The 13,624-nt window shown below is 48.4% G+C and overlaps 2 protein-coding genes across 2 annotated transcripts in view; one reads left to right on the top strand and one right to left on the bottom strand.

The window, feature by feature from the left end:
- TTC21B (tetratricopeptide repeat domain 21B) overlaps nucleotides 1-5,899 on the bottom strand; it is an 87,286-nt gene extending 81,387 nt beyond the window's left edge. The window contains exons 1-3 of the mRNA XM_040358061.1: nucleotides 5,779-5,899; nucleotides 3,722-3,851; nucleotides 1,936-2,046 (exon numbers count right to left, since the gene is read on the bottom strand). Coding sequence (XP_040213995.1) covers nucleotides 1,936-2,046; nucleotides 3,722-3,851; nucleotides 5,779-5,802 — 265 coding nt within the window. The 5' untranslated portion in view covers nucleotides 5,803-5,899. The remainder of the gene's footprint in view (nucleotides 1-1,935; nucleotides 2,047-3,721; nucleotides 3,852-5,778) is intronic.
- Nucleotides 5,900-6,057: 158 nt separating this feature from the next.
- UBXN4 (UBX domain protein 4) overlaps nucleotides 6,058-13,624 on the top strand; it is a 31,209-nt gene continuing 23,642 nt past the window's right edge. The window contains exons 1-3 of the mRNA XM_040358062.1: nucleotides 6,058-6,236; nucleotides 8,550-8,652; nucleotides 11,496-11,524. Coding sequence (XP_040213996.1) covers nucleotides 6,155-6,236; nucleotides 8,550-8,652; nucleotides 11,496-11,524 — 214 coding nt within the window. The 5' untranslated portion in view covers nucleotides 6,058-6,154. The remainder of the gene's footprint in view (nucleotides 6,237-8,549; nucleotides 8,653-11,495; nucleotides 11,525-13,624) is intronic.

The following is a 13,624-nucleotide window of genomic DNA, read 5'->3' as shown; positions in this document are numbered from 1 at the left end:
ACTTCGTTTTTTTCAGCACGTCGTTGTGTTTTACGTCACCGCGTTCTGACCCGATCAGTTATGCATACTAGCTCATTATGCCTTTCTCTTGCAGGCTTTTTTTTTTTAGGGTAAGTTTCAGAGGGTTTACTTCATCTTTAAAACTGCTCCCAACCCCCATCTAACTCCTATTCTAACTGCCCTATAGAAGGAAAATGTGGGTGCTCTGGTCCAGTCATGTGACCTCTGGAGCGACCAGCTTCAGGGAAGAGGAGAGAGTGCCGACAATGGCTGAAATGGGAGGCGATAGGCTTCCTATGGGGCATTCATTGTCAGCTGTCCCTCCTCTCCCCTTAAAGTGGAGGTTCACCCAAAAAGTAAATTTTTAACATTAGATTGAGGCTCATTTTGTGAAGGGGAATCAGGTAGTTTTTTTTAAATCAAAGCCGTACTTACCGTTTTAGAGAGCGATCTTCTCCGCCGCTTCCGGGTATGGGCTGCGGGACTGGGCGTTCCTATTTGATTGACAGGCTTCCGACGGTCGCATACATCGCGTCACGATTTTCCGAAAGTAGCCGAACGTCGGTGCGCAGGCGCCGTATAGAGCCACACCGACGTTCGGCTTCTTTCGGCTACTCGTGACGCGATGTATTCGACCGTCGGAAGCCTGTCAATCAAATAGGAACGCCCAGTCCCGAAGACCATACCCGGAAGCGGCGGAGAAGATCGCTCTCTAGAACGGTAAGTACGGCTTCGATTTTAAAAAAAACACCCGATTTCCCTAGACAAAATGAGCCTCAATCTAAGGTTAAAACATTTTTTTAGGGTGAACTCCCGCTTTAAGCTGGCTGCTGGGAGCCAAGAATAAGTAAAGGCATTTTCCTTCCACAGGGTAGTTAGGAGTTAGAAGGTGGTGGGAGCTGTTTTGGACTTAAAAAGTCAAGGTCCACCATAAAAAAAAAAATTAAAAAAATTGCCAAAAGGCAAAAAAAAAAAAATGATACTTACCAGAAATGGCTGTTACTAGGCAGATCGTCCTAATCTGCCTCTTCCTCATCCGCAATGAGGTTCTGTGTTCTCCTCCTCGCGTTGCCTCCTGGGAAATGGAGACGCGCTGCCTTCTGGGACACACAGAACGGTGTGCCTAATAACAAAACGCTGCGCAACTCGCGCATGCGAAGTAGGAAACGGGCAGTGAAGCCGCAAGGCTTCACTGCCTGTTTCCCTTAGTGAGGATGGCGGCGCCGGGACCCGGTCCGAGGGATGGATCGGCCTCGGGCAGCCAACATCGCAGGCAACCTGGACAGATAAGTGTGCTTATTAAAAGTCAGCAGCTACAGTGTTCGTAGCTGCTGACTTTTACATTTTTTTCACTTTAAAGTCCACTTCAAGGATCTCTTTAGAGCCGCAGTAAAGCACCACTAGTTCTAGTGGCGCTTTACCAGGGCTATTTGGCCGCTAGCAAGGCGCTCTTAACCCCCACTAGCGGCCGAAGAAAGGGTTAAATGCACCCTAAAAGCGCCGCTGCCGAAGCGCTTTGCAGGTGCTTCGCCAGCAGTGCCCATTCATTTCAATGGGCAGGGGCGGTTTAGGAGCAGTGTATACACCGCTCCTGCACTGCCCAAAAGATGCTGCTTGCAGGAGTTTTTTTTTTTTAACGTCCTGCCAGCGCAGCGCCCCATTGTGAAAGCTCTCAGGCTTTCACACTCGGGCTGCAGGGGAGGCATTTTTAAGGAGCTTTACACTTACAGGCACTCTTTTTAGCCCTTTAGCGCCTGAAAACGCCTCCAGTGTAAAAGGGCATGGATGGCAGAATATACTATTTTTTTTCTTGTACATCCTGTGGTCTGAACAAGAGAAATCCAACCATGGGTAGCTTTAGTGTCAGATAATCTAAATGGTTAGATTTTTACAGGATTGTAGAAAATACTATTTTGCATGGAAACTAAAAATTACCTGGATCTGCGCTTTTCTTGTGAGCATATATTAAAGCCATAAGAGAACACAGTGAAACATCGGATTTATCCTTTATCATTTCCATTTCCTGGAAGAACTCCGACACTTGATCTGTAGAATCCCAAATGAAAAAAACATGTGAATACTTTGAAACAAGTGAGGTTTTCCATTAAGTATTACAGTTAAGAGTTATGCCGCGTACACACGAATGGAATTTCCGATGGAAAAAGTCAGACGGAATTTTTTCATTGGATATTCCAACCGTGTGTATGCCCCATCGGTCCTTTTCCTTCGGAAATTCCGACGAACTTAGAAAGAGAACATCCTGGGCCAGATTCTCAGAAGAGATACGACGGTGTATCTCAGGAAACACCGTCGTATCTCTGTTTTTGGCCCCGGGTATCTATGCGTATGATTCATAGAATCATTTTCGCATAGATACGGACTAGATCCGACAGGTGTAAGTCACTTACACCGTCGGATCTTAGATGTAATTCGACGCCGGCCGCTAGGTGGAGTTTACGTTCAGTTCTCATTTGACTATGCAAATGAGCCTGATACGCCGATTCCCGGACGAATTTGCGCCGCGTCGTCGTCGTTTACGTCGTTTCCGTAAGCCTAAGGTTACCCCTGCTATATGAGGGGTAACCTTACGCCAGTCCACCGTATGCCATGTTAAGTATGGCGTCGGGTCCGCGTCGTCTTTTTCCGTCGGTTACGTCGTTTTACTAAGTCGTTCACGAATACGACTTTACGTCAATGACGCTCACGTCGGCGTCATTGACGTTTTCCATCATGAGCTGAAGCATGTGCACTGGGTTTTTTTTCTGCCCGGCGCATGCGCAGTTCGATCGGCGCGGGGGCGCGCTTAATTTAAATACAAGCCGCCCCCTTTGAATTACGCGGCCATACGCCGGTCCATTTACACTACGCCGCCGCAAATTACGGAGCAAGTGCTTCGCGAATACGGCACTTGCTCAAGTAATTTGCGGCGGCGTAGTGTAAATGGGTTACACTACGCCAACGCGGTATCTATGAGAATCTGGCCCGTTCTCTTTTTTTCCCGACGGAAAAAAATTCTATCGGAAATTCCGTTCGTCTGTATGGAATTCCGGCGGAGAAAAAAAAACACGCATGCTCGGAAACAATTTGACGCATGCTCAGAAGCATCGAACTTCATTTTTCTAGGCTCGTCGTAGTGTTGTACGTCACCACGTTTTTGACGGTCGGAATTTGCTGTATCCGTGTGTATGTGACGGCATGAGTGGAATTCTGTCGGAAAAACCCGTGAGGCAGCGTACACACGGTCGGACAAAACCGATGAGAATGGTCCGACGGACCGTTTTTATTGGTTCACCGCTGAAGTGGCCTGATGGTCTGATGTGTGTACACACCATCAGTTCAAAATCCGATCGGGGTCAGAACGCGGTGACGTAAAACACACGACGTGCTGAAAAAAACGAAGTTCAATGCTTCCAAGCATGCGTCGACTTGATTATGAGCATGCGCGGGTTTTGAACCGATGCTTTTGTATACTAACCATCGGTTCGGACCGATCGGCAGCGGTCCATCGGTTCGATTTTGAAGCATGTTTTAAAATTTTGGACCGAAGGAAAACAGACCGATGGGCTATACACACAGTCGGTTTAGACCGATGAAACTGAACCTCGGTCCATTCTCATCGGTTTTGTCCAACCGTGTGTACGCGGCCTCAGAGTTCATTCCGACGTGAAAACCGATCGTGTGTACGCGGCATAAGTGAGAATTTTCAGTTAGAATCAATTACCTTCCATTAACATCCCGAAGGCCCGGAAAAAGAGGAATACGGGATCATTAACATACTCCTTGAGAACTTCATTAGAGGCGGTTTGAACATGATGAAAGTACTTTTCCTGGCAGTAATAATTGATTAATGCCTAAAAAGAGGAAACAATTAGAAGAGTAATATCCCTGTGCAGATCCCTGGACTTTGGATTTCTTCATGTGCCTAACATTCCAAATGTCTTTACTAGGGTTTTCCCGATACTGATACTAGTATAGGTACCGATACCGTGCGTAATGCACCTGTGTCTATCCTGTGTCTTAGCTGAACTTTGCCATAGACTCCGCCTGTGGCAAAAGCCAGCGCTGTAGAGGAAGCATCGGCTTATGGGGCTCTGCTCCGCAGTCGCTTTCTTCCTCTACCACCAGCTTCATTCACAACACTGATGCTGCGTTATGGCGGGTTGGCAACCCGCCATTCCAGAGCAGGAGGTCGCGGGCCACATCAGAGTGCTCCGCGGGCCACATGTGGCCCCCGGGCCACTGGTTGGCCACCCCTGGCCTACACCTTCTATACTGGCACTTCTGGATGAGTGAAACCTGACGCCAGCACCCCTTTTCCTTAGTTCCAGCGGGGAAACACATTACACCTTGGAGTGGCAGTACACAATTGGTCCACCCGTGTGAAAGGGGCCTTAGTTTAAAAAGAATAGCAGTAGGTAAAAAAAATGTTTTTTTTTTTTTTAAATAGATGACCTTAAAGTGTGGGTCTAGCTTTATTTATTTTTTTTTTTATTTTTTTTTAAAGTCAGCAGCTACCAACACTGTAGCTGCTGACTTTTATTAAGCACACTTACCTGTCCAGGTTGCCCGCGATGTCGGCCGATCCGAGACCTTTCATGATCAGCTCCCTCCAGAATCCCCCTAAATACTTACCTGAGCGCTATCTTGATTCAGCGCTGTGCTCTCTCCCCAATCAAATCCTGTAAAGAGCGAGCAGAGGGCGGCAGGGCCGCGTTGGGTGTGTGTGTCAATGGACATACATAGCTTGGCTTGGGAGCGAGCCTGCAAGCATCTTGCATTCAAAAGGGAGGAGGAGACAAAATCAGCAGCGGGAGACCACAAACAAGGCGGTTCAGAGTCACTCTGTGCAATACTGGAAGCAGTACGGTAAGTTGCACTGTGGCACGTCCCCCATTGTTCTGCGTCACACAGTATTGATGTGGTGTGAAGGGGCCCCTGTTTCGTCACATACGGCGACCCATCATATTTGGCTACGCGATGGAGTGTGCATGCGCGACGCCGCCATATGCATTCCAACAGTTTTACAAATGTGATGGGTAGAAGAATATAGCTAGGGAATTTAGCTGAAAGGAATTTGTGAACATTTTAGTAATTGCTTTTTGATGAGAATTTAGCATTTGTAAAAGTTTTGGAACGCATATTACGGTTGCCACCTGTACGGGATTCACCTGGACAGTTCGGGTTTTGAATCCCGTGTCTGGACACATTATTCAGACCAGACTGTGGTCCTCAAGTAACTAAGATAGTCACGCGCAAATCTGTTGCCGTCCGAGAGCTGCGGCGGCCGTCTAGTGGCAGATTTGGCATCGCTGGGGGGCAGGGTGGTGATGTCAGAAAGAGTAATCTGGCCACACCCACCATTCGCTGCGGATCGCTATGCGCACCACATTACTTCTCTCCTTGCGGCACCCAAAGGTGTCCCAGGCGTGTTCGGGTTTGGCTTGAAGAAAAGGTGGCAACCCTAACGCATATGGCGGCGTCACACATGCCCACTCCAGCGCGTAGCCAAATGTGATGGGTCGCCATATGTGACGAAACACCCCTATAGTACAATATTGTTTGCTGACCACGGGTGGTGATGAGGTGCAGAGAAGCACACATTGTGAATGAGCCCCACAGGGGAATGAATATCAATGACCTCCCGGGGTCACAGTGTGAGGTGACCTCTGACCTCCAGGGGTCACAGTGTGAGGCCAGATGACCTGTGTGTCCATCATACAGAAGACGTGTCCCCAGCACTGCCCCCCGCCACAAGGTGGCGCCTCTCTCTTCTCCCACCTGGGTGCTGCCGTCTGCCGCCATGATGCTGCTGTGCCCGGCAGATGTGTCTCGCTCAGGACTGGGGATGATAGCGGAATACACACAGCTGGAGGACCGCTCCTCTGAATCCGCCCCGGACACACGACACTCAGCCCCGCCCCCACTACAGCGCCCGACATTTTACTGGAGACCAAAATTAAATAAACCTCCAGCCTCAGCCGCGGCGTCTGTCACCATGACAACAAGCTAGGGGGCGTGCCTCTGCTAGGACTTCGCACAGGGGCGTTCCCGGACGGCCTGTGAGGGGGTGTACGTACGGCGTGATGACGTCTTGTTGGTTCTGTCCGCCTCGTCATCGCTGTGTGTCCGAATCGCCTTGATAGCAGCTGGGGACATGCTGTGGTTTCAGGGCTCCATCCCGGAGGCCATAGCCGCGGCCAAGGAGAAGCGCTCCATCTTCGTAGTCTTTGTGGCGGGTGAGGGGAAGCGTGTGTCTGACCGGGATGGGGGGTGCAAGTCTCAGTGTGGACTTCCGGGACACATGATAGACACACAGGGGGCCCCAGACTAGGACCGGGATAGAGAGAGGGGTCCGAGAGAGAGACCGGGGTCCGAGAGAGGGAGGAGAGAGACCGGGGTCCGAGAGAGAGGAGAGAGACCGGGGTCCGAGAGGGGAAGGAGAGAGACCGGGGTACGAGAGGGGAAGGAGAGAGACCGGGGTCCGAGAGAGAGGGAGAGGAGAGAGACCGGGGTCCGAGAGGGGAAGGAGAGAGACCGGGGTCCGAGAGGGGAAGGAGAGAGACCGGGGTCCGAGAGGGGGAGGAGAGAGACCGGGGTCCGAGAGGGGAAGGAGAGAGACCGGGGTACGAGAGGGGAAGGAGAGAGACCGGGGTCCGAGAGAGAGGGAGGAGAGAGACCGGGGTCCGAGAGGGGAAGGAGAGAGACCGGGGTCCGAGAGGGGAAGGAGAGAGACCGGGGTCCGAGAGGGGAAGGAGAGAGACCGGGGTCCGAGAGGGGAAGGAGAGAGACCGGGGTCCGAGAGGGGAAGGAGAGAGACCGGGGTACGAGAGGGGAAGGAGAGAGACCGGGGTCCGAGAGGGGAAGGAGAGAGACCGGGGTCCGAGAGGGGGAGGAGAGAGACCGGGGTCCGAGAGGGGGAGGAGAGAGACCGGGGTCCGAGAGAGAGGAGAGAGAGACCGGGGTCCGAGAGAGGGAGGAGAGAGACCGGGGTCCGAGAGAGGGAGGAGAGAGACCGGGGTCCGAGAGAGAGGGAGGAGAGAGACCGGGGTCCGAGAGAGAGGGAGGAGAGAGACCGGGGTCCGAGAGAGAGGGAGGAGAGAGACCGGGGTCCGAGAGAGAGGGAGGAGAGAGACCGGGGTCCGAGAGAGAGGGAGGAGAGAGACCGGGGTCCGAGAGAGAGGGAGGAGAGAGACCGGGGTCCGAGAGAGAGGGAGGAGAGAGACCGGGGTCCGAGAGAGAGGGAGGAGAGAGACCGGGGTCCGAGAGAGAGGGAGGAGAGAGACCGGGGTCCGAGAGAGAGGGAGGAGAGAGACCGGGGTCCGAGAGAGAGGGAGGAGAGAGACCGGGGTCCGAGAGAGAGGGAGGAGAGAGACCGGGGTCCGAGAGAGAGGGAGGAGAGAGACCGGGGTCCGAGAGAGAGGGAGGAGAGAGACCGGGGTCCGAGAGAGAGGGAGGAGAGAGACCGGGGTCCGAGAGAGAGGGAGGAGAGAGACCGGGGTCCGAGAGAGAGGGAGGAGAGAGACCGGGGTCCGAGAGAGAGGGAGGAGAGAGACCGGGGTCCGAGAGAGAGGGAGGAGAGAGACCGGGGTCCGAGAGAGAGGGAGGAGAGAGACCGGGGTCCGAGAGAGAGGGAGGAGAGAGACCGGGGTCCGAGAGAGAGGGAGGAGAGAGACCGGGGTCCGAGAGGGAGAGGAGAGAGACCGGGGTCCGAGAGGGGGAGGAGAGAGACCGGGGTCCGAGAGGGAGAGGAGAGAGACCGGGGTCCGAGAGAGAGGGAGGAGAGAGACCGGGGTCCGAGAGAGAGGGAGGAGAGAGACCGGGGGTCCGAGAGAGAGGGAGGAGAGAGACCGGGGTCCGAGAGAGAGGGAGGAGAGAGACCGGGGTCCGAGAGGGGGAGGAGAGAGACCGGGGTCCGAGAGGGGGAGGAGAGAGACCGGGGGCCGAGAGAGAGAGGAGAGAGGGACCGGGGTCCGAGAGAGAGAGGAGAGAGGGACCGGGGTCCGAGAGGGGGAGGAGAGAGACCGGGGTCCGAGAGAGACCGGGGTCCGAGAGAGAGAGGAGAGAGGGACCGGGGTCCGAGTGCTCCTAATCTCAGCTTGTTCCCTGTATAGAAGATCCCTGGGAAATCTCGTTGTGACAATTCTAGACTGATCATTTCTTTGTCAGGGGGGCAAATGTACAAAATCGGCAGCTGATCAAATCCTTTTTTCCCCTCAATGAATATAAAGAGCACAAATGTAAACAATGTATGTAGTTTGTATGCAGTGCGCAGGGCCTTGCATGACAGATTTGGTGGTGGATGGAAAGCAGATTGTACAAGGGATGGAGTTGGACTTTAGTATATAACATGATAATGTGATGACAGTCCTGATGATGTGATGACAGTGGTGTGACAGCTGTGTCTGTACATGGAGTGTACACAAGGCCTATTATATTTAGGCTCCCTCTGGGGCGGTGTGTCTCAGAGCTCAGTCATACCCTGTCATCATCCTTCCCAGGACTGGTATAGATAGTACATCGCAGTTACTCATCATCTCCTCTACTTACAGGGGATGATGAACAGTCGGTGCAGATGGCGGAGAGCTGGGAAGATGAAGGCGTGGCACAGGCCACATCTGGAGGATTTATCGCTATTAAAATCGATAGTAAGAGGTTTGTGAACTTTTATTACTTGAATTTTTATGTAGTAGAATTAACACAATAAATGATACAAGATCCACCTGTGTTGCTCCTCCCAGATGTGTAATAAAAATGACATTCTTCCATAATTATCGTCTGTGAAGGTTTTTTTTTATTTTTATTTTTTCATCCAGGTCACAGTATAGCGAGTAGCAGTCACATTCCACCGGACCTGTTCTGTATTTCTCTGCTGAGCCGGCGGGTGACAAGTCCCTCTCTGCTCCCTGAGTGGGGAGGGGCTTGTGCAGCGCAGCTGTCTCCTATGAAGCGATCTGATGAAAACGCACAGCATGTGCGTTTTCATCAGATCTGATCCGATCCGCCATGGACGGATTGGGGACGTATCGCCATCCATCTGATTTGATCGGGTCTGATGTCAGCGGACCTGTCTCCGCTGACATCAGACGCTCCGTAGAGAAGTATGGAGCGGCCGTTCAGGTCCGCCGACAAATATGTCAGGCGGACCTCAATGGTCGGACGGTGTGAAAGGGGCCTAAGACAATGGCTTCTCCAGAACTGAAGAAGTGGGTTGGAGAAGCTACAAAACTTCAACATTACAGAAGAGTCTGGTTGCATGTGACCAACTACTATTTGATATTTCATGATTATTACTACATAGGGTTGGTATTGGTTGGCACACTCAGCCTGAAGAGTAACAGCTGCTGGATTGTTGCCCGGGCTTGTTAGGAGGTAAGGACTGGACAGCCACAGATTGCTGAGCCCTGGTATAAACTATGCTGGTAACAAGATAACCAACTTAAGCTCTTCTCAGTAAACCCACGCATCATTATTTTTATTTTTTTTATTATTGCATCATGTGTACTAAATGTATCCACTTGACCCCTGGAAGATTTTCCCCCTCCCTTCATAATAACCAGGCCGTTTTTTTTGCGATACGGCACCGCGTTAAGCCGGCCATACACGGTTCGAATTTCGAATGAATTTTCTTTCGGAAATCGTATCAAAGAATTTTTCGGAAAGAATTTCGCACCGTTAGTGGGCTGCAGCAACAGCCGATTTTTCGTGCAGCAATCAAATTTGAGGAATCGGAATTTTTTTTGAAAAACAAACGATTTTCTGATCAATGATGGAAGAATCGTGCGAGAAATGTAATGGGGGGAAAAAAAAGCGCATGTGCAAGAAAAGAAAATTCCTGGAGAGAAAAGAATATTCCTGGCAACGAAAATTATTTTCTGTAGTAACATGAAGGTTTGGTCGGCTAAATGTCGAAAATCGATGGTGGCATCATCTGATCACAAAAAAACAAAAAACGTTCTGTTTTTGTTTGAAATTTGTTCGAAATTCGACCGTGTATGGCCTGCTTTACTTTAACTGACAATTGTACGGTTATGCAACACTGTACCCAAATAAAATTTACGTAATTTCCCCCCCTACAAATAGAGCTTTCTTTTGGTTTGTATTTGATCACCTCTGCTGTTTTTATTTTTTACACTATTGAAAAAAAACTTTTTTACATTTTCATATAAAACATATCCAATTAAAAAAAAAAATGGGATTCAGTCTGCGGGACCCACGGTCCGACTCAAGGGGAAGGCAGCAGGGTCGCGAGCGCGCCGCCGGCTGCGTGCTAAAGACCACACGGCAGGCATTTAAAGGGCCACGTACAGCTACGTGATTATGCCTGTCCATGCCATTCTGCCGACGTATATCTACATGGGCCGGTCCACAAGTGGTTAACTACTTGCCGACGTCGTTTTACGGCGGCAGGTTGGCTCCCCTGCGCGAGAGCCCGTAGCTCTACGTCGGCTCTCTCGCAGGCCAGTAGGGACGCGCGCGCGGAATGCTCATTACAGAGCGGAGACCGGGAGCTGTGTGTGTAAACACACAGCTCCCGGTCCTGTCAGGGGGGAAATGCTGATCCTCTGTTCATACAATGTATGAACAGAGGATCAGTGATTTCCCCTAGTGAGGCCACCCCCCCCGCCCACAGTAAGAACACACCCAGTGACATACGTAACCCCTTCCCCGCCCCCTAGTGTTAACCCCTTCACTGCCAGTGGCATTTTTATAGTAATCCAATGCATTTTTATAGCACTGATCGCTATAAAAATGCCAATGGTCCCAAAAATGTGTCAGAAGTGTCCGCCATAATGTCGCAGTACCGAAAAAAAATCGCTGATCGCCGCCATTACTAGTAAAAAAAAAAAAATATTAATAAAAATACCCCCTATTTTGTAAACGCTATAACTTTTGCGCAAACCAATCAATAAACGCTTATTGAGGTTTTATTTTTTTTTATTTTTTTTCGAAAAATATGTAGAATAATACGTATCGGCCTAAACTGAGGAAAAAAAACTTGTTTTTATGTTTTTGGGGGATATTTATTACAGCAAAAAGTAAAAAATATTCATTTATTTCAAAATTGTCGCTCTATTTTTGTTTATAGCGCAAAAAATAAAAACCGCAGAGGTAATCAAATACCACCAAAAGAAAGCTCTATTTGTGGGGAAAAAAGGACGCCAATTTTGTGCCACGTCGCACGACCGCGCAATTGTCAGTTAAAGCGACGCAGTCCCGAATCGCAAAAAGTGCTCTGGTCTTTGGGCAGCAATATGGTCCGGGGGTTAAGTGGTTAAACATTTTATTAACATGTTGAGGACAAAGGAAGAAAACGTGGAAGACAAAAAATGTAAATATATTTAACTTTAGCTTTGTTATCTCGTGCTCCAGACCCTGGCAGTGTATTCTGGATTTCCAGACCCAAGGCAACCTTTTCTATTGTATTTATATCGAGTGATGAGAACATGATTGTGCTTGTATATGATATTTATTTTATCTGTTTGTCTTCCTTACAGTGAGACCTGCCTTCAGTTCTCCCAGATCTGTATCCTTTTACTAGAAGTTCTTTTTTTTATTTTTACAGGAAAACTGTAATAATTATAATTGGAAAATAATTGCTACACAGCAGGTGAGTGGAGACTCTGCCACGATAGATCTGAAATGACAGGTGCTCTTTAACCACTTGACAACCGAGGACGTCCTTGGCTTTGTGCGGTGATATCTGAATGATGGGTGCAGCTACAGGCATCATTCAGATATCACCGTCTTCAGCCGCCAATTCTCTGCACAATGAGAACGATCAAAGCGGCAGTTCCACCGCTTGATCGTTCATATAGTCAGCGGGAGGGGACGTGTCATCCCCCAAACCTCCCCGCCGCCATCCGGTGCTTCTCCGGGCTCTCCCGTGCCATCGGGGGCCCAGAGAACGAATCGGCCAGCGCTGGCTGGGAAGCATAGAGATGACTGGTGACCTGATGGTCACCAGTCATCTCTATGACCGTCAGAGGCCCGGGTGCGACGTTATGACGTCACGCCCGGTACCAGAAGTAAACAAAGCCGCAATCGCGGCTGTCGGCATTACTCGAAAATAGTAACCTGTAAAAAAATTGTAAGCGTCGACTATGAAGATTTTTAAGTACCGAAGTTTGGCGCCATTCCATGAGTGTGCGCAATTTTAAAGCGTGACATGTTTGGTATCTATTTACTCGGCGTAACATTATCTTTCACATTTATTATAAAAAATTTAATTCTATCTATCTATCTCATATATATATATATATATATATATATATATATATATATATATATATATATATATATATATATATATATATATATATATATATATCCCATGCACTGCAAATATCCCCGTTCCCTCCTATTGTCTTATCTAATTTTCTCTTTGGGATTAGGTGCCTTACCTATGAGTGTTTTTACAAGTGCTTGGACAAAATTTATACATGGCTGAACTTTTTCTCTCATGGTTACTGTGATATTGTGTGAATGCAGTGCATGTTCTCTCAGCTTGCAGAGCTTGGATTAATTGAATGAGTTTACTAAAAATGAAAATATTGCAGAACATACAGCCTCATGCTACATAACTAAGCTCCATTTCATGCTGAATAAACTAAATTGGTAATATATCTTCAACAGAAAACGATCTTTTTAGATTTTTTTTTTTTTTTCTTCAAAATCATTTCAATAAAATTTGATAATCAAATAAATAATTTTTTTATTTTTAAATAGTCGATTTTTATCCACCCTGATCTTTAGTGCAGATTGAAATTCCTAATTTTTATAAATGACCTGGAGTTCCTCCATAAAGGAGGATTGTAGTTCACATGGGCAATGCATGCTGCCCATATGTAATAAAAATAAATATAATAAATTCTCTACCTGTAAAACCTTTCCCTCTGTTTCCCCATTGAACAGTCTGTCAGGAAAATGTCACCACAAGAGACCCTTTGGAAAGGGTAATAAGATATGTAGTGGAACATGAAAGTTCTCCATAGTAAACCCTCTGAAGGGTCTCTTGGGAACGTGTTCAGACAAGAGAGAAGCGGTGTATTTTGGGAGCCGTCATCCCACCATACAGATACTCTCAGGGTGTCATATTCTTTATTTTGTGATCTCTACAACTAGTGAGCTTTCGATGCAAGCTTCCCTTGAGGGTTCCTTTTGGTGTGAAAAGTTTAGGAAAAGCGGATTTATGTGAATTTTACTTTTTATTTTTATTTTTTTTATAATAAGCCTGGCCAGCTTTGATTTAGAAAGGATATGCATGATGGGCACTGTATTTGCACTCTTCCAGACACTTTAGATGGCTTTGACCTTTGCCGTGTTTGTACATGTATGTGTGTTTTTGTCTTTAGATGTAACTTCTGATCATAGATGTTATTTTCAAGCTCTACTTATTTTGAGTTCTTACAATATACCCTGTAAGTTGAACCCGCTGTTTACTTTACTTTTTTATACTGTCATTTGAGGACAATACCAAGCATATCACCACTTAAAAATGAACTCCAGGCAGTTATAGAAAAACATTTTAATAAAGTTGATTATTTCTCTTGGGCCTCTTTCACACTGGGGTGGGGCGACGTCAGCGGTAAGTTTTTAGCGGCGCTTTACGGTCAATTTTCGCAGC

The sequence above is a fragment of the Rana temporaria genome, chromosome 6, assembly GCF_905171775.1.
Source record: "Rana temporaria chromosome 6, aRanTem1.1, whole genome shotgun sequence".
Taxonomy (NCBI): Eukaryota; Metazoa; Chordata; class Amphibia; order Anura; family Ranidae; genus Rana; species Rana temporaria.
This window is presented reverse-complemented; position numbering and strand designations above follow the sequence as displayed.